Genomic DNA, 22,837 nt, shown 5'->3' with positions numbered 1-22,837 from the left:
ACTCTGCCTTCCTGCTAATTCTCTCTTGGAGCGTCTACACTGGAACCTATGCTACCCAACCAGCATGCATTTCCTTCCCAAATCTCACTTGGGTCCATATGAGAAATTCATGTCTCCCCTATTGGTATAACCTGGACCTTATTTCCTGTGGGACCACCTGGAGGGACACTCACCCACACAGAGGCGTAAATGACTGACAACAGTGGCCCCCTCACTGGGAGGGACCCCAGTAGGGGTCCCAGGTCTGGATGACACCCAGCTCTTCCCAGCCTAGCCCAGCAGTGCACGCTTACTCTCTCTGGTCCAAGGTCCCATGCAGACAGCGCATCCTGCATTCAACGGATAAAAGGACCATATGAAGACAAGGAAGAAAACAGAAACCACACCTCCCAGGATTCTGGAGCTCTGTCCATACCACCAGAACTCTGCTCACATCTCCTGGCGTGCACGTCTGTGTTTGTCATCCCATACTCTTGGACAACGAGGGAGATAGAAATGGGTCTGTCCTCAAACTGCCTTCAGTGATGGCCAGGCTGGTCAGTGGGGGATAAGATGAAGCACCAAGTTCAACCCAAGAAGCATCAGAGAGGTTCCAGGGGCAGGGATGCTGAGGGGCACAGACCTGGAGGAAGCTGAGACCAGGGAACCTCAGCAACAAAGGTCTAACACCTAGCCCTCCAGGACAAGTCCAGGCTGCTGGGGAGCAGCTCCACCAGCCAGAAGGAAGGAGGGAAGCAGAGCAGTGGAGTTGGGTCAGGCAAGGCCTTGAAGGCCGTACTCAGAAGTCTGGACTTTATCTGAGAAGCAACTGAGGGTTTCTGAGCAAAGCAATGACATGCTGAGAGCCAAGTGGAGGCTGGGGCTCTTTTTTTTCTAAACGGCTACACCTGGAGATGCTGGTGGACAGGGACAGCCTGTCAGTGACTCACCTGGCTGCCCAGGAGCAAGTGGGTGGGTAATTCTGAATTGAGGCCCCCTCTTGAGGTGTACAGAAGCCTTGTCGGATATGAGTTCATGGAACTCCCGTAATACAGGATGCTACGAAGAAGGGGGGATGCAGCTGGGGGACAGGACACGGGGCCCTGGTCCTGTGGGGAGCGGCCTGGCCCAGCAGCCTCAAGTCTATCCCTGCAAGCGCCCCTCCACACCTCTCCTGGATCCCCACAGCAAGCCCTCTCCCGCTGGCACCAGCCTCTCTCCCAGTCCTGGAATTAATAAAGACTGAGCAGACTGCGGTTTGAAAGTCTGAAAGCCGGTTCCTGCCCACGTCACTGCTCCGAGAGAAATGGGGCCCAGCTTCTCCCCAGCACCCCCTTCCTCCCCCCTCCCCGGGAGGGGGCAGGCACGCAGATGCACCCCTCCCCTCCGCCTCCCCTCCCTTCCCCCAGCAGGCACAAGTCAGGCCCTGAGCCTCAGACCCTAACCCTGAGCACCGCTCCCCACATCAGCAAGGGCTGGCTTGGACTCATAATCTCCATGAGCTACCCCCAGATCACCACCAAATAACACACATAGGAAGTAAGAGCTGTACACTTGCTGTGCACGCACAGCTTCAAGACAGTTCTGCTAGCATGCATGCCCTTCCAAACTCTTGAAGCAGCTGCCGCCTGAGACCAGGGAGAGAAAGGGGTGGCCCAGGGTCCCAAAGTGACCCAGCATAGAGCCAAGCCTAATACCTACACAGGAGTGGTTCTTGTAGAACTAATGTAGTTACGGTAGCACTATAGGACTAGGACTAGTGTACAGAGCATTTTGGATCTGCAGACACAGTACAGAAATATATGGCCACATCTTATCCATCTTTGCAATAACCTCCTAGGCGGGAATATTTATCACCATTTGACAGATGAGGAAGCTGAAGTTCTCTGGAGAGGTTAACCTGCTAGAAAGTGCTAGAACCAGAATTTAGTCCTAGGTCCTACCGAGGCCAGTGCCTGGCCTTTGACATCTGCACTCCTGGCTGCCCCTGCAGGCCCTGCAGGCCCTGCAGACTGCTTCAGTGCTCCTGGTTGGAGGAGTCCTTTAACCCCTTTCCTCTGACTTGTGGCTGTGTCCTCCTCTCATTCTCCATCTGGGTGCAGGGAAAAGCTCCCAGAACTCGTGGCCTCGACTTTTCCCCCCTCACAGGCTGTGATGAGGGCAGGTACCAGTTTCCCTCTCCTATCCTCTGGCTCCCAAATTTCTTCCCCACTTGGGTGAGGCGGCATGACCCCCTCGTTTCCCACCCCACCCCATCCCCCAAATCCCCAGGGTCCCCATACCGCACAGTCAGGCGGGAACAGCCCGAGTCCTTCTGGAAATGCTGGTCCCTGTTGTTTTAGCGCAGGGCCGCCCCCTCCTGGCCACCAAAGGAATGTCAGGCAGGGGAGTTCTGGGGCAAGGAGAGAACCGGCAGTCTGGGGGCTCCTGAGTCTGGTCTGGGTGCTAAGGATGCTCAGCATTGGGACAGGTGGGGGCCAAGTGATAAAGGGGGGCTGGGCCACCTATCAGTCTGGATGGGCTCCCCAGCCCCCTGGTTCTCTGCAGGGCACCTGGGGATCCAGCCTGACCTTCACCACACACTGTGGCCCCCACAGGCCTGCATGGGGCTGCACCTCGATCCATGACGGATGGAGCCCCTGTGATGTGTCAGAGTCTCCCATATGTACCCAGATGCCCCGGGGAATGACACCAACAGAGTTAACTCCCAGGCTATTCTGCCCGCAGCCCCTTGGCCTCTGCAGACATGGATCCCAGACTGACCCATCACACCCTCCCCAGCTTCAGGCAGGAGGCTGTGACCTTAGCCCACAAAGAATGGAGCCCTGCAGTGCCTCAGGGCCCCCCTTCCTTTCCCCAGTTGCCCCACGGGGCAGCGCCAACATGATCTCACCTTCCCGGCCATTCTGCCCACAGGCCCTCGACCTCTACGGATACTGGCCTGGGCCCTGGACCCCAGATCCACCAACACCCCTGTCCCCAGCTTTGGGCAGGGCTGTCTCTTGCCAGGTCTGGGAGTGCTGAGGGAGTCTGGAAGGCTGGGGTGAGGGCAGAGGCACGGGACAGCTGGCCTGTCTCCCCACACTGGGCCCGGGGCCCAGCCGCAGGGGCGGGGGCCTGGCCACTCAGGCCTTGGCTGGGGCCGGATCTTTGGCCGGGCTGCAGGGCCCTCCCTCCCGCTTCCTCTCCCGAGGGCTGTCCTGGCAGGGGCCCCCCTCGCACTTTCTGGCGGGGAACGGGGCCAGCAGTGAAAGAACAGCCACAGAGGGAAAGCAGGAGAGAGATGGGGGAAACTCTGTGTGTGTGTGTGTGTGTGTGTGTGTGTGTGTGTGTGTGTGTGTGTGTGCACGCACGTGTGTTTTAAGGAAAAAAGCCCACAGTCCAGTCCAGTCAGACCCAGCCTGGGAGGCTGCGAGCCGGCCTTTCGTAATTGCCCCCTCCCCGCGGCCCCCTCCCCGCGGCCCCCTCCCCGAGGCCTCCCCCTTCTCCCGCCCTCCCGCCCGCCCTCTCTCCCTCCCTCTTTCCCTCGCAGACCGACAAGGCAGCAATTACGCTTTGGGGATAAAACGAGGCGCAGAGAGCGGGCTAGGGCATTTCTCCCCGAGATGGCGGGTCTGACAGCTGCAGCCCTGCGGCCCGGAGCCCTCCTGCTTCTGCTGTGTATTCTCCACCCCTCGCAGCCCGGAGGTAGGCCTCACCCTGTTCCCTGACGTGCCCGCAGCCCTCGGGCCTCCCGCTCAGGTGGCTGGACCGACGGACGGACGAGAGGAATCTCTTCACCCCCAGCATCCTCCAGGGGGTCCCAGGCAGGAGCCCCTCAGCCACTGGATCCTTGGAACTGCCCCTCCCGGGAGCCAGCCGTGCTGAGCAGAAACCTGTCACACGATTGCCCCACGACTCAGGGTGACCCCAAATCAGCACCGGCTTCTGCTGCCCCAAGAGGGCTGATGGGCCCTGCTCTGTCCTGGGGGATCTCCCGGTATGGGGGTCGCAAGCATGCTGGGGAAAGGCCAATGAGGTCCCGTCGGGTCTGTGGGCACCGGCAGTTTGCACACCTGTGGACCTGCTGGGTGTGCGCGTGTGCTCTGGGGGCAGGGGACCTGGGCTGGAGGCCAGCTCAGCGGCAGTGAGCTCTCTGACCTCCACAGGTTCCTTGTCCCCTGGGAAGTCAGGACCCGCTCGGATCAAAGTCAGGGTTAAGTTGATTATAGGGTTGCGAGTTGGAAAGCTGCCGCTGTGGTCTGTCCCTGGTGAGGAGGGCTGGGAGCATGCGTGTACGCATGTGAGTGTGTGTGTGTGTGTGTTACATGCTATTGCACAGGTGTGCATGTTGTGTATATGCCCAGACGTGTCACCAAATAGAGGAGGAGGTTTCTGTGAGGGGATGAATGTTCACAGGTTCATCCTTGGACAGGTGTGTGTGTGTGTGTGTGTGTGTGTGTGTGTGTGTTTTGGGGAGGACGGGTGTTGTAGGTACATGAAAGTGCCTGTTAGCATGTGTAAAAGTCTGCCACCCAACAGGCATGTATACGTGGGAGATCTGGTGTCCAGGTGTGTCATTGGGTGTGGTTTGTCACTGTGCATGTGAGTGTGTGTGTATATGTGTGGTATGGAACACAAGCGAGCACAAGGAAGCTGGGGAAGGTATCCGTCTCCTGGCAGAGGGAGAGTGGTGAGTGGCAGGAGCTTGAGTGGACCTTGGGGCACTCCTTGACCACCTGGCATGTTCCCTGCCTTGGGTCCCGAGGGTGCCCCCCCAGGGGGGCTGCTAGCACCTTGGGGGACCCTGGGAGTGGCCTACCACGGGTCCCTGACGGTGCTCCTGGCCACGGGAAAAGAGAGGTGCAGGCAGCCTCACGAGCCTTTGGTGGGGTAGCCTGGGTGGGGTCTGGTTTCCGGGAGAGTCTTCCTCGCCATGAGAATCAGCCCTTCAGTGGCGGCCAGCGTGGGGAGGTGCACCGGTTGCAGCAGGGCCAGGCCGGAGGGCTGGAGCAGGGGACTGGGCAGGAGCAACAGCTCTTTCCGTGAGATTGACCAGCTGGGCAGGACCACTGGGAGCAGGGACTTCCTGCAGAGGTCAACTCCTGGGTCTGGACGAGGCCAAGGGATGGTGTGCACCCTCAGATGGGGCCCGTGGGGGGCAGTGAGACAATCCCAGAGGAGGAGCCACCCCCATGCCTGAGAGTAGCAGCTCTGGTCCTGTCTGATCCTCCTCCCCGGAGTTTGGCCCCAGAACATCTGCCTCCCCAGAGAGAGCTCCCACCTGGAGCATGATGGTTAGTCCCCACAGGAACCCTGGGAGTAGAGGATGTTTATTTACGCTTTTCACATGGAGAGACTGAGGCTCAGACAGGCTAAGGCAGCCCCAGGGGGATTAGTACCAGCCAGCTCTCTGCCCTGGGCCAAAGATGAGGTGGCCAAAGATCCAGGTTCTGAGCAGCATTTGGGGAGGGGCAGGCTGGGGACCAAGTACTCTGGGGTGGGCCTGCCCTAAGAAGAATGCATCCTCAATGACCGGGCTAAATGCTCCATTGGTCCTGTTCTTTCTTTGCAAACATAACTCTCAGCTCCGTCCCAGGTCGTAGAATAGCTGGGTCCAAGTAAGGGGTGTGTGAATTGATGAGGTCTTCTGGGGTTTGTGCCCAGAGCCTCCCAAAGGAAGTCTAGAGAGATGGGAGGTGGGAGGGGCCCCCAACCCAGACACATATACGCACACACGCACACACCTGCCTGGCTGTCCTGAGGGAACCCAGCTTCCCCCATCCCAAGAAGACATTACCCTCATGCGTTCCCCAGTTCCAAAGAACTGTGTTGCCAGGGGAGACAAGGAAGGGGCATCCCGGGAAGACTCTGTGATGGTAAAAGTTGTTTAGACCCATTTAAGATGGGTCAAAAGTAGCTTTGAAGATCAGCTGCCACAAGAGAGAGAGAAATTAAATCAGTTATAATTGGGACCAGCTGCCCCAAACCCCCAGAAATTTTATCATTTTGGTTTTGGGTGGTTTTTTGTTTGTTTGTTTGTTTGTTTTCTTATTTCGGAACTGAAGACGGTTTGCAGCAGGGATTTCCAGCCCTGGCTGCATAATTGGAGTTACCCGGGAACTTGAAACAATTCTGATGTGGGGTCTCACCCAAGAATTCTTGCTTTATTTGGTCTGGGGAGGGACCCAGACTTTTAGGTCTTGTAAAAAGCTGCCCAGGTGACTGAGGCGCCTCCGGGACCGTGGACCTTGGGGTTAGGGGTTGATCCTGCTCCAAGTCTGCTGGGGCCAAGGCAGGAGGGCAGACATGTCCAGGGGAGGGAGGAGACAGAGTCAGTCACTGGAGGATTGTTTTTGAAAAACCCTTGGCGGCCTTTCTCCATGCAAACGACAAACAGCTTCGTGTGGTCTTATCTGCGCCCCAGGCTGGCCCCCTGGACTTGGAACTGGCAAAGCCCCCTGCCAAGGCCTGCTGGATTGCTGCTCACTCCCAAACAGCCATCTCCCAGATCTTTGAACCTAGATCAAAGAATCTGGAATGCAGAATGCCCTGCGTGTGATTGGGGTCAGATGTGGTTCCTGGGCCAGGCACTTCATTTCTCTGACTCTTGGTTTCCCTGGCTGTAAAATGGGGAGAAACATCCCTGCCCTACTTACTGCCTAGGGCTGGTGGGAGGCTCCAACAGTGTACCATTGCAAAAAAAAAAAAAAAAAAAAAAAACATCAAGTAAGAGGACTGTGGGAATGCAAATTTTAAAAACTGTACATTCTCTTATTCAGAATTTGCTATCTTGGACTGATCAACCCTTGTAAATTCGTGCACGTTTCTGAGGTTTAATTTTCCCTCTTGCTACTCATGCCACATTTTGTCCAGTGGGGAGAGAGCCCGTGTGTAAACAGAGATGCAGTAATGGAGGAAGCTGACAAGACTGGGAGAGGGGGTGGCCTAGAGGAGTCCCAGGAAATCCAGAAAGGCTTCACGGAAGAAGTGACATTTGAGTTAGACCTTGAAACAAGGTAAATGTTCGAGGAGCTTCTGTGGATGAGAGGTGGGCCTCAGTCTTTGGGGCTCTGGGAGGCAGAACGAGAGAGACAGAGGGGCAGATTCTATCTCAGTAGGAGGAAGATCTCTCTGCAGGTAGAGCAGACAGCATCGGGAGGTGGGAATTTGCCTGTCACTGGAGGCGTGCAAGCAGGAACACAATAGGATGTTTGCAGAAGGAATTTCAGCCCAGGCCAGAAGACAGTTATGATCCCTGAGAGTATAGGATCATGATTCCAAGACGCAAGAGACAAGTTCCACCCTGGGCTAGCCGGTGAAACAAGCCAAACCCACATAAAACAAGACAAGTATGCTCCAGGCCAACTGCTTTGGGCCAGATGAGCAGTGAGAACCACAGGCTCAGAGACGGCAGGGGGGAGAAGCTGAGCCCAGTCTTGGTGGAAGGGTAGGACTTGGATAGAGGAGAGGGCATTCCTGGCAGGAGGAACTTCTCAGGCCAAGGAGGGGAGGTGGGAAGGAGGATGCCCCTTCCCATGATGGGGCAGGAGAGGAGGCTGCTGCCTTTCGAAGGCCTTTAATCAACTGCTGTCTTATTCTATTTTCACCTCTCCTGCACTTGAAGAGAGGCCGGGCGCGGATCCTTTACACCCACTAAGCCTTCCCTATTTCCTCAGTGCAAAATAGGGATCAAAACCTCTGGCTCCCCAGGCCGTCATGGTTCAGGCACGGAGTCTGGCAAACATTGTTGGGATCTGAATCATGGGGGTGGAGAGTAGGGAGAAGAAAGAGCTGGGGACAGAAGGAGCAGAGAAGGAGCTGGCAGGCCCAGGAGGGGCCTGGCCACTGGTCAGGGGACAGAACCCCAGGAGAGGAAGTGGGGCTTCAGCCAGGCCAGCCCGAGGTGGGGACACCCCGAGGCGGGGAGACCTTAGGCTGGTTGGGGATGGAACAGGTCAGACCACACCCACAGGCAACCTCCTTGCCTCCCCTCCACCTAACTCACCCATCCTTTATTGAACACCTACTGTATACCTGGCCTCAGGCCATGTACTGTACAGTGAAGTAGAAACAAAGTGTCACCTTTTTTTTAAGCGTTACCCAGTGCCAGGCCCAGGGTAGGACAGGTCTCTTGAACTCTGACAGCTTGCAACAACCTGGCAAGGCAGCAGTTATCAGCCCCACGTTGCTACAAAGGAAACTGAGGTTCAGAGAGGTTAAGTGACTTGCCTGAGGTCACACAGATGGTAAGAAGTGGCACAGCTGAGATTAGAGGCCAGATGGGTCTATCCTGAGCCCCTTGCTCCCTCCACCCACCATGTCGTTCCTGCAGTCTGCCCTGGAGCAGAGGCTTAGAGAGAGAGGAAAGGGAGGAGGGAGAGAGGCCGAGGCAGAGAAAGGCCTGGAGCACAACAGGGAAAGGCACATAAGAGACAGAGCTCAGAGCTCGGAGCCGGAGACCAGAGCCAGAGAAGGCATCAAAGGCCTGGGACGGACCATGTGTGCACTTGGCAGCCGATGACAGGACCCAGGCGCTCATTCCCAGCAGGCCCAGCCTCCTGGGGCCACTGCCCTGAGCCCCTGAGGCTCTGAGCAGATTGCTTAGACACCCCAGGCCTGGATTGCAGTGCCTGGGGGGCCTCAGGCCCTGGGGGGAGGTAGGCGGGTGGCGCCGGGGCTTTGGCACGGGGTGGCCATGACAGCTTGGCATCCTCCACCCTGCTGGGCTGTGGCTTAGGCTGACAGGGCCCTGGGGCCAGCGGGCCAGATGTCTGCTGGTCACACTGCGGAGCTGCCCAACACTGTCCCCCAACCCAGTCCACGCCCCATTCAGCAGGGTGGTGCTGGGGCCCGGGCTGGGGCACCGGCAAGGCGGCTTGTCAAGGCTGGGGCTGTTCTGTGGCAGTGGAGTCGGGGCCTGGTCTGCACCAGGACTGTCTGTTGCCATGACTACGTGCAGGCTGGGTCTGGAGCCCTGCATCACAGTACTCCCCGGTGAGAGCTTCACTGGTCCGTGGGGACTGAACTCGTGATCTGGGCTGGGCAGACAGCCCCTGGACTGGCCAGTGAATTAGCTTTTCCTTAGGAAACTATTCACTTTGCTCATTCATGGTGTCCCCCTCTGGGCCCCGGCGCCTCTTTAGGCAGCTCTGTGTCAGACAGCCAGAGCACCACCCAACCACTGCTTCCCGGTTGCTGAGGACGCGGCCGTCCTCTCAGCGTGGGAATGGCTGCACTTTTGTCGGCAGCAGCCACAATTCCTTACTGCTCACTGTCACAGTCCGGCCTGCCCTCACACAACTCTGGCCCCCTCCCGTGCCGCTCAGGGCTGGAGAGGCTTGGCTGCCCAGCAAAAGGTGCTCAGACCCGGCCCCATGCCAGGCTCTCTCCAGGTAACGCAGTGCAAACCGTTATGCTCAGAGGAGTGGCCTGGCTTTGAATCCAGGCTCCATCTCTTTCCACCTGTGTGACCCCCCTGCACATCCCTTAACCTCTCTGAGCCTGACTTCACATCTGTTAACATGAAGATAATAATCCCTGCCCTTCCAACCTCACCAGGCCAATTTGAGGAGCATGAATGAGAAAATGCTTTGTAAACATTATTTGCTTAGTCAACCTAAATTGCTTTGCAGACACGCAGTATTATTATCATCATCATTATCTTTATCATGAGCGTGCTTTTATTCATTCTGGCTAATGGGGGACTCTACCTACTTCATTCCAGGGGTCCCAGGGGCTGTTCCTGGTGGAGTGCCTGGAGGTGTCTTCTTTCCAGGTAAGGTACATGAAATTGTCACACTCCCAGGTAAGACAGATGGTGATTTCATTTGCAAGAGATGCACATTGTGACACTGCAGAAGGGAAGAACATTGGCACGCCTACCCCAGAGGACCCATAAGTTACTCCTATTTTAAAAAGCAGTTACATGATGCTATTTTACAACTATTAAGAGCACAAATTTTCTGAAAGATGAAACGCAATGCTTGTGAGACTGTCAGAAAGTGGCCGCCTCACCAATCCCTGCTGTTTAGGCTTCAAACCATTCACCTCACTCTTGGAAACCCATTCAAAGGAAATAATTGAAAAGAAGGGAAAAAGAACCATCTGCCCCAAGGTTCGTAGGAATGTTCTTTGCAAAAATGCAAACAAGAAACCCACCTGACTGTTAAATAAACTCATATGATGCAACTACTAAAAATTATGAATATGCTGTCTGTCGGGTAACGTGGTAAAGTGATTTTCAAGTAAAAACAATATAAAAGCAAGGACTAGGTACAGATGGACATTGGGCCCCCCTCCAAAAAAAGAAAATGGGCAGAATATTAACTCAATGGCATGGGGGGCGGTGGGGGGCATATTTTCTTTTTTTTAACATCTTTATTGGACTATAATTGCTTTACAATGTTTCTTTTAATTTAGAAAAAAGCATAATGTTTTAAAGTAGGTTGAAACATCAAAACTAATATTTTCGATACTTACAAAGTGTCTGAGTGTTCAGAACCAACGTGGAAGTGAGGGCAGCTACCAGCACACTCCCAGGTACACACAGGCACACAGCTGTTTCCCCGATGAGATGGATGAGGAAACGGAGGCTCACAGAGGTCAAGACTTGCCCGAGGTCATATGCCTAGGCAGCGGTGGATTTGACCAGGGTCAATGGATGGCTTCCTGGCAGGGGCCCTGATGGTTCTCTCTCTCTCTCTCTCTCTCTCTCTCTCTCTCTCTCTCTCTCCCCTCAACACAGGGGCTGGTCTCGGAGGCCTGGGAGGAGGAGGTAAGCTCAGACACCAAACTTGGTTCCTCAGCGATGGGGTCTGGGTCTCACTCTAGTCCACATACGTGCGCAGACCTCAGAACCTCAGAAGGCCCAGACATTAAGGGACCCCTCATTTCATAGACCGAGCGTCCAGTGGGGAGGGATTTGTCTAAGAACTAGAACTCACGAGTCCCCTAAGCCCCTCCCCCTGGCCTCTTTCCCTGGAGGCCCTGCCTTCTTTCATATTTCTTTCTTTTTTTTTCAAATTAATTAATTTACTTATTTTTGGCTGCGTTGGGTCTTTGTTGCTGTGTACGGGCTTTCTCTAGTTGCTGCGGGTGGGGGCTACTCTTCATTGAGGTGCGTGGGCTTCTCATTGCGGTGGCTTCTCTTGTTGTGTAGCACGGGCTCTAGGTGCACGGGCTCAGTAGTTGTGGCTCGCGGGCTGTAGAGCGCAGGCTCAGTAGTTGTGGCGCACTGGCTTAGTTGCTCTGCGGCATGTGGGATCTTCCCGGACCAGGGCTCCAACCCATGTCCCCTGCACTGGCAGGCAGATTCCCACCAGGGAAGTCCCTCTTTCATATTTCTTTTGATCCTCAGTAATATCCCTGCAAAGCCAACTGTGCGGGAAGCATCATCTCCTTCAGAGGCTGGGAAACAGTGTGAGAGAGGGTAACCCCAAATCAGGGCCAGAGCTGGGCTTCCCACCCAGGCATGTGGACACTGAGCCCCCAGCAGCTCCCTGTGCAGAGGGGAGGACCATTCCTCACCCCACAGTGAGACCCCGCAGTGCCCTGGGGGATCGTGGTAGGTCAGGTGGGCTGGGACTCCCCATTTACCACCATCTCTTCCCTCTGCAGCACTGGGCCCTGGAGGCAAACCACCCAAGCCAGGTAAGACCCATGGCCTCAGAGCACTGAGTGAGTGCCAGTGGGGCAGGGGAGGGAAGGGTCCGCAGAGCTGTGAACCTAGCCTATGGATGGAGGAGGGAGGGAAGTGGTGGGCGGCAACAGCCTCTCTGCCCCCTAGTCAGCCCCACCTATGACCTGGCTAGGGCCAAGCTCCGGGGCATCCAGGGTCAGGAGGCTGGAGGCAGCTTGCTGTCCTCCATGTGTGAGGGCTGTCTGGCACCTACCCTGCCAGTGCCTATGTGCCCAGCTGCCCTGACTGTCCCCTGTGCACAGGGTCCCAGAAACAACCCTGGTGCTGGAGTCAAAGGTAGGAATTGATGTTCCAGTGGCCACAAAGCCTGTGGGCTCAGACACAGATGGTGGGCCCCATACTCTGCCTGAATGGCCCCTGACCACAAACCAAGCCCTCTCTTACTCCAGGCCAAGATCCTAGATGTCCCTGTCCTTAATGACAATCTGAGCCCTTATCCTGACCCCGGGCTGAATCTTGACCCCAGACCAAGCCCTGAACCTAACCCTAGGCTGCACCCTGATCCTGACCCCAGATGAGCCTCCTTCCCAGGCCCCTTCCAGCTGTGTCCAGACCAAGGAGTTTTCCAGTATGAAGATGTGGCCAGATCTATCCCGGCCTTGCCCATGGGGCTTGGATCTGCCACTAGGGTCCACCATCAGCCCCAGAGAACACAACCCCAGGAAAGAGGGAGGGCGGGTTCCTCCTCCAGGAGGCCCTGATGGATAAGGATCAGGTGGAGGAAAGGGCGTCTCTGTCCGGATTTATGGCCCTAATAGCATGAGATGCTTCACATGCAGCTCTGGCACCCCCCACCCTGATCCGTGTCTCCCTGGCTCTGAAGCCTGGGACTGCAGGACAGTTTGCATGTCCAACAGCTCTTACAAAATCCAGATGTTCGATGATTCAAGTGCAAGTGAATCTACAAGACCCAGCTTCCCCTTCCCTGCAAGCCCATCTGGGTTATGAAACTACAGGGCTGGGGCCAGGCGAGAGAGATGCAGGAGGGCAGGAGGCCTGGGCAAGGGGTTTGCTGGGGTCTGTTGGGGTCTGCAAGGCTGGAGCCCTCGGGATTCACTGCTTATCCCACCTGAACCTGTTTCCTATCTTCTCCGAGGGGTGAGTGATCTTAGCAGGGTCTTTGACGGTAGAGAGAGAACAGGGAAAGGCTAGATGAACAAAGGTGTGGAATTAGGATCGTGCTTAGCTGCGAAGACCCAAATGGTAGCGGTCATGACTGCAGAGCTAGAACAGGGATTGATTGATCCCACTGGCAGCAGGGGACACATGGCAGGTTGTGATGAAGAGAAGATTGTGAAAAATGCATTCAGTTGCAGTTGATAAAGTAAAGCTTTTATTGATGAAATGTTTAGTTTAGACTTCCAAAAGAACTTCTGGCTCGGGGTAAAGGCATAGACCGAGAGGAAAGTCAGAGCATCTGCTGATGAAAAGGGGCTGGACTCCATGACCTCCCTGAGGTCATCTTTCAGCCTTAGGACTCTGAGCTACAAAGGCCTGGACAGGGCCACAGTGTCCCCCACACACAAAGGGCAGCTCCCCACATCCGGGCAGCAGGGACGCCTGGACCTGCCCAGATGGGATGGAACCGGGCACAGACAATGCATGTCATGCTTGGGAACAACTAATCCGTTGGCGAGTGGAGGGTGGATGGCCTGGCAGCTGCTCCACGTGGGCCTCGGCCGGTGGCCCTGCCTGGGCTCTCAGTGGGGGACCAGGCAGCTGGGAGCCAGCCCCACCTACACCCCCAGCACCGGCTGGAGGCCAGTCACCCACGCAAGAGGACAGGGGGGAGCAGGGGGGCCACCCACCGGTCACCCCGGCAGGCTGCAGACGCTCTGCGCCCTCTGCCCACGAGCCCTCTGGTCCCAGGAAGGTCGGGAACACGCTGGCCATTTTGTAAGTGGGGAAACCTGAGTCTCAGAGAGGTGAAGTGACTTGCTCTTTCATGCAAGGAGGAGCTTGGGACAGCGGGATTTGAATCCAGGGCTCTCTGACTCCAGGGGATAGAGATGGTTGGGTAAGCCAGGCCCCTGGGCAACCAACCGTGGTCAACTCCTCGCCCCTCTCTCATCCTTTCTAGGGGCTGGACTCCTTGGGGCATTTGGGCCAGGTGAGTCCACAGGAAGGAGGGCATGTAGCTGGTCATGCTACAGGGTGGCCCTGGGGTCAGACAACTCTGGGGGAGCACGGAACGAGGGCAGATGGCCGCACAGGGGCTGCATGCCCCACCCCACGCACCCAGCCTCTTCTCACTTCCTGTTCGGTCCCCATCCTCTCCTCCCAGCCCCTCTGTGGTCAGGAAAGGCCCGAGCGTGTCCGCTGCCCTGTCGGAGCTCAGGACACAGGCCTGGCTAGAGAGAAACTCCTGCCAGAGCTGAGGAGGGGCAGGGCCTGCAGTCCTGGGCAGTGGACCCAGGCACACCCCACGCCCAGCTAGACCACACCACACCTGCCCGGAAGGGAGACTGGCCGGAGTCAGAGGTCCATCTACAGAGGGGCTGGCTGGGCTTCAGATGGGCCAGCTCACAGAAGTAGGAAATGGGGTCGGGGGACCACACCCAGTGAAAGCCAGGTGGACTCTCCAGGGCTCGGCAGTCCTGCATGTTTGAGGTCGGTCCCCAGAGAGGCCACCCCTGAGCTTGGAACCCTGGTGGCCAGGACTGGTGCTTGTGGGAGAGATTCTCACATAATTGGAAACAAACCCGGCACGGTTGTGAACTCCAACCTGATTGCCCATCGGTCCTGGCCAAAGCCGTGGAATGTCTCCTGGAGGGGGAAAAGGAGAGATTGAGCCCAGATGTGGGAAGGAGAGAGCCAGAGGGACCCATTTGGCTTTTCATAAACATTTTAGCATCTGTCTGCAGGGAGGCTCCCGGACTGCAGGGCAGGCTAGACGGATGGACAAAGGGGCTCCAGATACAGGGGAGAGGGTGTGGCCTGAGGCAGGGGACCCCTGCGAGGAAGCCAATGAGAGGCCTGGGGTGGGGCAGCTAACGTGGGAGCAGAGCAGGGCCTGGCCTGGGTGAGGTCTTGCAGGCAGCTCCTGCTCAGCCCCAGCCCTCACAGAAAGCCCCTCTGGGTCCCTCGTTAGGTGGCGGGCCTTCTAAGGGAAGTGAGGTCTGGTCAGGGAGTGTTGTATGGAGTCAACACAGTCAGTCCACATGGCACATAGCAGTTTGCTTGCTAAACAGCAGCTGCTATTTTATCAGATTGGCCCCTGAGTACTAAAGGTTTGAGTCCAGCTTAGGGCCCTGAGCGGCCACACGCCGACCACAGCACCACCAGGGTCCTGCCCCTGCTCCACGAGACCCTTTCCACCCTGGGCCCAGGAACGATGCCCCACACCAGCCCCTCACCTGGCTGTGTCTTCTTCTCCCTGCTGGTGCCGGAGGGCTCGTAGGTGCTGGCCTTGGGGCAGGTTAGTGTTGACACGAGGCAAGATGCCCCTCTGGGGGCCAGAGCATCTGCCCAGTATGGAGGGCAGTTGGGGGTACAAGGATGCAGACCGGGCCTGTCCTGGGCACTGGTGTAAGGGGTGGTGCTGAGACCACCTGCCCCGAGCAGCTGTCCAGGGCACAAGGGAATCACAGCTGGGTCCTGGGTGCTGTTATAACCTAGTAACAAGAGCTGGAGGAAAACAGCCCCAGGAACCCAAAGGAGTCGCCCACCTCGGCGGGGCTTCAGGAAGGCTTTTTGGAGGAGGGAGTTGTGAAAGTTAGACCCCGAAAGATCCCTGCGGTTTGTCAGGCCGAGTGGAGCAGCCTGCCCCATACTGCCCGCTGACACCGCATCCCGTCCTGGGAGCAGCAGTCACAGCTTTGCTTGGAGCCGAAGAGCCTCAAATGTACCTCGTGGGCAGCGCGGGCCAGGGAAGGGCTGCGGGCAGGACCTCACCCCATCCTCCTCTCCACAGGGCTCGGGGCCTTTCCTGCAGGGGCCTTCCCAGGAGCTCTGGTGCCCGGCGGCCCAGCTGGCGCTGCTGCAGCCTATAAAGCCGCTGCCAAGGCCGGTGAGTGTTACCCTTTGGGACGTGCCATAAGCCCTCTGGCCTCCACAGGCTCTCCACTTGGCAAAGAACCTTTCCTGAGGGGCAGGCAGACGGGAGCCTCAGCTCCATCTCCCGAGTGTGGGGAGGTAGCCAGCTGTGCCTGAGTCTCAGAGGTGGTGACAGGCTCAGACCTCAGGCCCGGGCCCTCCTGCCTTTGACAGTTCCTGGTGTGACCTCTCTCCTCTCCCACTCCTGGCTCTGTAGGTGCTGCGGGGCTTGGTGGGGTTGGCGGCGTTGGTGGCTTAGGAGTGCCTACAGGTATGGAGGCGAGACCTGGGTGGCCCCGGCGAAGGCCACGGTGTGTGTGGGGGGGTGGAGCCCACTCTGACGTGACCCCTTCCCTACCAGGTGCAGTGGTACCTCAGCTTGGAGCAGGAGTTGGAGCTGGAGTGAAGCCCGGGAAGGTGCCAGGTCAGTGTGGATGGGGTCCCTGGGGGTGGAGGGCAGAGGTCAGGGAGGAGCGAGAGCTTCTAAGGCCCACGGGGCAGGAAGGACAGGGCCCGGCTGCAGCAGGGCAGGGGGCATAGCCAGGCCCAGAACATGGTGCCGTGTCCCAGATAGGGGCGAGGGGCCCTGGTCTACCTTCCGGGCCCTTCTTCCAGGACCTTGGAGCAGACCTCAGAGACAGACTCTGTGGCACCCACATTCAAGCGACAGATGGGGACGCTGAGGCTCAAAATAGGGAGTCGGGGCTTCCCTGGTGGCGTAGTGGTTGAGAGTCCTCCTGCTGATGCAGGGGACGCGGGTTCGTGCCCCGGTCCGGGAAGATCCCACATGCTGCAGAGCGGCTGGGCCCGTGAGCCATGGCCGCTGAGCCTGCGCGTCCGGAGCCTGTGCTCCGTAAAGGGAGAGGCCACAACAGTGAGAGGCCTGCGTACCGTAAAAAAAAAAAAAAAGGGAGTCGGCACAGAAGGGCCCGCCAGGTCCTGCACAGCAGGGGTGAGCCCGGGGTGGGCCGACTCCCCATCCGGTGCTTGTTCATCTGCACCAAGCCCTTGAGGAAGTGACTTCAGGTTAAACAAAAGGCTGCCTGAGTCCACACAGCAGGGAGGGAACATCTGGAAGCTGTTAACCCAGAGGTGGGCTGGGCCGGCCATGTAAACAGGCTCCAGGAGATGGGACAAATCCACGCACAGGAGGGTTTGCAGATGACTTCCGGAACTTACGGGAAGAGGGCTGCAGCCACCGCACGTGTCCCTCGCCGCTCCCACCGGGCATCCAGGTGGCTGGCTCGGGAGCCCCGGAGCTGCCACGGCGGGAAGGGCGGGGAGGGGCCCCTGGAGTCCAGGCTGCCGCTCACTCTCCTTCTTTGGCCACAGGTGTGGGGCTCCCAGGTGTATACCCAGGTGGAGTGCTCCCAGGCGCAGGTGAGAGCAAGGAGGAAAAGGGGACCCTGTAGCAAGGAGAGCAGACCCTGGCAGCCTCCCGGTGGCCCCCCGCCTCCCCCGAAGCCGAGGCCACCAGAGACCTTGGGCCCTGACCGGCATTTTCTCCCTAAGCATCAAAGCTCAGGCTACAGACATAAGATCTCTGGTTGTCTTTTCCCTACGAAGATCAACAAGCTTCCCCTGGCCCCCCCGAGCCCTGAGCCCAGGCCCAGACCCAGACATCATCACAGCCTGCAGTGGGCCCCCAAGGACAGACCAAGTCCCCAGTGTGGCCAGCAGTTTCCCAAAAGCCATAAGTCACCAGGGGCCCCACCCAGTGCATCCGCCCTGCAGGAGACCCTCGGAGCTGCCCTCTCAACCTCCTTTCCCCACCAGGGCCCGGCCACCCCACCCAACATATGACCTCTTGAATTCCCCCAAAAGCCCAGACTCGGGCTGCTCTGCGGGATTTGCTGGCAGAGTGTCCCTCCCTCGGCCCCTCCCTGCCACGGTGGCCCAGCCCCAGGGGAGACAGGAGAGGTGGCAGCACTGGACACTGGCAAATGGAGTGTCACCCAGCCAGAGCAGATGACTGCTTTGTGTTTGCTTGTGAATCACATCCAGTGAGAGCCCCCCAAGGTCACAGGCCTCCCCGACCTGCAGGCTCTTCCCACTTCTGGCAGGCTTCTACCGTCTGCCTTCTCTGATGAGGGTGAGCAGGGCGGCGGGAAATTAACTCCAGTTTAGAGACAGGCCAACAGAAACACAGAAGCACATGGCTAGGAAATAGGATTAAAACTTCTGACCTTGGGTCAGATGGGGAAGAAAAGTCACCACCAAAGAGGCCCTCCCCCAACCCTGTGAGCCATGCCAGTAGCTGACAGTCAGTGCAGAAGGAGGCCAGCTGTGTCACTGACGGGGGTGTGGTGCCGGGTTGGACCTTCCAGGCCGGCCTTCCCACGCCCACTGCGAGCCCCCTCTTTGCCCCTTCAGGAGCTCGGTTCCCAGGTGTAGGGGTGCTCCCTGGGGTTCCCACTGGAGCAGGAGTCAAGGCCAAGGCCCCAGGTATGTTGCCAGCTGGGCTGGGGACCCGTGGTGGGAATCTCCATTCACCCTCAGTCCCCTCCGTCCTGGGGTGAGGGCGGGGACCCTGGGCTCAGCTGGCTGAGATGGACGGCACATCTCTCAGAAACCCCCGAGTGTGTGCGAGGCAGCATGAGCTGGGAGGTCTGGGCAGAAGTGGCCACGGCTCGTGTCAGCCCGCCCCTCAGCACTGCCATTGGTGCGTGGGTGCCCTGTGCCCGTGGTGGCAGGGCTGCAGTGATGGCTCCTTGTCACTGCAGGTGGAGGCGGAGCTTTTGCTGGAATCCCAGGTAAGGCAAGGCTGGGTCCCCCAAGCCAATGAGGGCGGGCAGGCCAACGGGTCGGCCAGCCGGGCAGGAGATCCTCTCCTGGGAGGGGCTGGGCGTGCCTACTGCTCCAGACCTGGCTTCCGCACAAAGTGGCGTCAATCACAGGCCTGCTTCCCCTGTCCCAACCCTCTGTCTGGGAGTCCACATGAGCCCAGAAAACCCAGCAGTCTGTGCCAAATGCCACAAGGGCTACAGGCCCTGAGTGTGGCCCAAGCCCCAGGAGGGAGAGTGTCCGGCAGCTTCCAGGAGGAAGGGGCCCATCACTGGAGGTTGCTCTGCTGGCCGATGAGAAAGAGGCAGGAAGGCCCTCTAGGCACTAGGATGGTTTCCGGATTCCGGATGCCATGGGAGCTCATTCTGTCTGAGCAGAAAGTGGAGCGTGAGGCTGGGGGCTTCGCAGGGGCTGCTGGCCCGAGTGACTGGGACCTGATTTTGCTCTCCTTGTTCCCACAGGAGTTGGACCCTTTGGAGGTCCGCAGCCTGGAGTCCCTCTGGGGTACCCCATCAAGGCACCCAAGGTGCCAGGTAAGGCAGAAGGAGGATTTGAGAGACGCCATTCACTGGGCCTCCCTACTGGGAAGACAGCTTGAGAGGGGACTTGTTTGGCCACCCGTGTCTTGGGGTGGATGGGGATAGTCAGGAAACCTGGTATTAAAGCCCATTTCTGGTCGCCAGCAAAGGGAAGCAGGGGGAAGCCATCCTGCAGGTGTTGGTCTCACTCCCATGCACACACATGCACAAGTGTGCACACACATGCACAGAGACCCATAGCCCTGATGGGAAACCGCTTGTGTGGATGGTAAGAAACACCATTCACTGGAAAGACCCCTCTGATGTCAACCCACCTCCACCCCAGCAATCAGCTCACATGATGAGCTGTTTCCTGATGGGGAGGAGAGCAAGGAAGATACTTAGACCCTACGGCCATGGCAGGGTCTGGGTTGGTAGAAGAACGGGTGTCCCATCATGCCCTGGGGCAGGGGTGTCCTCTCCCTTCTCCACCAAGGCCTCTGCTCTCCCGAGAGCCTCTGAGAGCAGCTCACAGCCCTGGTGGAGGCGGTGCGGTCTCGGGCTTCAGTACCTGTGGGAATAGGTCTGTCTACCCAGGTAGTGGGGGCCCAGTGAGGCATGGGGCCGCCATGGGGCAGCCCCTGATCCCACACTCCATCTCCTCAGGTGGCTACGGACTGCCCTACACCACTGGGAAACTGCCCTTTGGTAAGGCCCTCTTAAACTGGCGGGCTTCTGGCTTTCTCCAGCTGCAGGGTTCTGGCAAGGGAGCTGTGGCCCCAGCTCAGGGCTAAGAGAGCACCAGCTGGAGGGAGGGGGGGTGTGGAGTCTCGGAATGGGAGTCCCCGAAGGAGGGGACATGGAACTTGGACTCAGACAGCCTCGTTCTCAATCCTGGCCCTCGCACTTATCACCAGGTCTTGGGAGAACCAGTTTCTTCTCTGAGCCTCAGTGTCTTTGTCTGTAAAATGGGAATAACCATCCCATACACATTTGTATTTAACTCTGGCTCGGGGGTGGGGAGACAGGTGGAGACTCTGGGTGGCCTGGCCCTTGAAGGGCAGGGGAGGGGGCAGCCACAGTGAGGTCCACGCGGATGCCCAAAGCCTCTCGTTTCGCAGGCTATGGGCCTGGAGGAGTAGCTGGTGCCGCGGGCAAGGCCGGATACCCGACGGGTACAGGTAAGGAGAGCCTCACCCCACTGCTAGCCAAAGGGGGCACTAATTACCGAGGCTCCATAAAGCAGGCCTGCCCACCCTACATCCAGACCCCGGTCTGAGCCTGGAGAAGGATCCTCAACCTCTGCATGCTATGAAACCCCACATCCACACCCAGATGTGTGAACCAGTTGGTTTTCTTTTTTTTTTTAATAAATCTATTTATTTATTTATTTATTTGTGGCTGCGTTGGGTCTCTGTTGCTGTGCGCGGCTTTCTCTAATTGCGGCGAGCGGGGGCTACTCTTCACTGCGGTGCAAGGGCTTCTCGTTGCGGTGGCTTCTCTTGTTGTGGAGCACAGGCTCTAGGTGTGCGGGCTTCCGTAGTTGTGGCACGTAGGCTCAGCAGTTGTGGTACACAGGCTTAGCTGCTCTGCGGCATGTGGGATCCTCCCGGACCAGGGCTTGAACCCGTGTCTCCTGCATTGGCAGGCGGATTCTTAACCACTGCACCACCAGGGAAGTCCCGAACCAGTTGGTTTTCTTGGGGCTGGAATAGGTGGGCTCTGGAGATGCAGGGGCACACTTTCCAGAGTCTCTCTCCTTCCTCTCCCCCAGGGGTTGGCACACAGGCTGCAGCAGCAGCAGCAGCAGCTAAAGCAGCAGCAAAGCTTGGTGAGTACGCCTGGAGTCCCTGCCTGCTAGCTGCCAGCCCCCCAGCCTCTCCATCCCTATTACCACTGAGAGCCTTCCTCAGAGATAACTAACTAAGGCGGCCCCTCCCCACTCCACCCCCATTTATCCAACTTTTGCAACGCCACCTGTTCCTCTCTTCTTCCATCCATCCATCCATTCATTCTTTTTTCCATCCATCCATTCACTCCACCCTCCAATCCTCCATTCCTCCATCCCTCCATCCATCTCTCCATCCATCCACCCATCCCTCCATCCATCCATCCATCCATTCATCCATCCCCCCCTCCATCCATCCATCCATTTCAGAGACCGGGGACAGATAAGAGCTCTGCTGGAGAATGTTGGCACTGCTGTGGGAGTCAAGAGGGAGACGTTGTTTCTACCTGGGGCTAATCAGGAAGCGTTCTCAGAGAAAATATTTGATTCAGGCCTTAAAATATAGATGGAGTTTGCCATGTGGTTAAAAAAGGAGGGAATGGATAAAAGGGTGGTTAGAATGATAATTTTAGGTGGTACCTATATGAGCATTTAAACAATTTAATAGTTTAGTATCAATTTAATATGTACTATAAAACTTTTAACTAGCTCCTCGAGCGCATGATCCCTTGGCTAGTAGATGTGGCATGGCCTTCTCTATGCCCAGACAAATGGGGAGCAAAGTGGGCATCTGTCCCACTGTCCTGGGTGATTCCCCAGTTCAGAGTCAGATCATGGGTGGTGAAGTCTTCACCTCTACCCCAGTCCCAGGGGAGCCCTTCCTGTAGCCTGTAGCACTGAGCTGGAGGCCCGCCCCACGGAGGCCCCACAAGCCCTCCCTCCAAGCCCCCAAGGCTGGAGGGGATGGCTGGAATGTGGGAGCAGGAGAGTGGGACAGCAAGGGGCTGCCAGAGCCAGGCAGCCAGGCGCTTGGATTACAAACTTGGCCGCGTCTTCGGAACACAGGGAGAGGAAGTCTTGAACATTCTTGCAGGGGCCCCTCTGGCCCGGGGAGCGGCCGCTTGTGGTTTCTCAGTATGTGGCAGTGATTAGAATGGGATTTGTCTGAAAACATACAAGTCCCTTAATGAGGGTGTTGAAATGGACACTTTGGGGGTGAGTCAAGGAACAGTAGGGTGGGGGCCTTCCCAAGCCGGCCCAGCTGGAGATGCCTGGGCCTCATTCCCAGAGGAGATTGCACTGTGAAAAACACCAGCATCCAAGTAGCCTCCTGCCTGGCTTCAGGAGGGGCCCCTGGGAGCCACATTTGCACTATCCCCCTCCTAACAGGTGCTGGAGCGGGAGTTCTCCCTGGCATTGGTGTTGGAGGTGGTGGCATTCCTGGCGGGCCCGGCGTGATTCCTGGCATCGGAGGCATCGCAGGTCGTGTCCATTCCAGCAGGGGGTGGAAGGTGTCCTTGAGAATGCTGTAGGGGAAGGGCCTCACCTTCTGTGACTCTCTCTCCAGGGGCTCCAGATGCTGCTGCTGCTGCTGCTGCTGCTGCTGCCGCTAAGGCAGCCAAATATGGTGAGTGTCCCCACAGGGGGCAGGACCAGGGCTCTGGCCAGCCCTGGCCTCTGCGTGGGCCTTGGAGACCCTAGTCCTATAAGGCTGGATGGACTTTGCCTTTGTCCATCTGGGGCACCGTCCCTCGCCAAGCGTCCCTGTCATGTCTCCTTGCTTGTGCCCATTCTGGCCGCTCTGCCTGGGAGACTCTCTCCAGTGCTCTCCACTGACTGACTCAGCAGGGGGCAGGGACACTGTGGAGCATCTGTCTCCTCCCACTTTACCCCCAGGGCCACCCAGAGCTGCTGTACCAACTGCCTGGGTGTCCAGTGGAGCGTTCTGACTCTGCTTTAGAGCTAGATTGTGCTCTTCCCAAACATAGATCCAAAACCTTAGAGCTCTGTCGGGGTTCCCTCACTTCCCTCCCCTTCTCTCGGATGACTTGGATCCATGCAGATGCAATGCCCGCTCACCTGGGATCCTGCACTCAGGACCTGCCACTCCCA

The 22,837-nt window shown here is 57.8% G+C and overlaps 1 protein-coding gene across 1 annotated transcript in view; it reads left to right on the top strand.

The window, feature by feature from the left end:
- Positions 1–3,584: 3,584 nt before the first annotated feature.
- ELN (elastin) overlaps positions 3,585–22,837 on the top strand; it is a gene marked incomplete at its 5' end in the record, with an annotated part of 32,409 nt that continues 13,156 nt past the window's right edge. The window contains 17 exons of the mRNA XM_079719051.1: positions 3,585–3,666; positions 9,686–9,736; positions 10,706–10,735; positions 11,578–11,610; positions 13,740–13,769; positions 15,573–15,668; positions 15,912–15,965; positions 16,056–16,118; positions 17,027–17,074; positions 18,068–18,139; positions 18,418–18,447; positions 18,940–19,011; positions 19,663–19,704; positions 20,118–20,177; positions 20,771–20,827; positions 22,115–22,210; positions 22,302–22,352. Coding sequence (XP_079575177.1) covers positions 3,585–3,666; positions 9,686–9,736; positions 10,706–10,735; positions 11,578–11,610; positions 13,740–13,769; positions 15,573–15,668; positions 15,912–15,965; positions 16,056–16,118; positions 17,027–17,074; positions 18,068–18,139; positions 18,418–18,447; positions 18,940–19,011; positions 19,663–19,704; positions 20,118–20,177; positions 20,771–20,827; positions 22,115–22,210; positions 22,302–22,352 — 967 coding nt within the window. The remainder of the gene's footprint in view (positions 3,667–9,685; positions 9,737–10,705; positions 10,736–11,577; positions 11,611–13,739; positions 13,770–15,572; positions 15,669–15,911; positions 15,966–16,055; positions 16,119–17,026; positions 17,075–18,067; positions 18,140–18,417; positions 18,448–18,939; positions 19,012–19,662; positions 19,705–20,117; positions 20,178–20,770; positions 20,828–22,114; positions 22,211–22,301; positions 22,353–22,837) is intronic.

The sequence above is a fragment of the Hyperoodon ampullatus genome (genome assembly GCF_949752795.1).
Source record: "Hyperoodon ampullatus genome assembly, chromosome: 14".
Taxonomy (NCBI): Eukaryota; Metazoa; Chordata; class Mammalia; order Artiodactyla; family Ziphiidae; genus Hyperoodon; species Hyperoodon ampullatus.
Note: the sequence above shows the minus strand (reverse complement) of the source record. Positions and strands in the feature narration are given on the sequence as shown.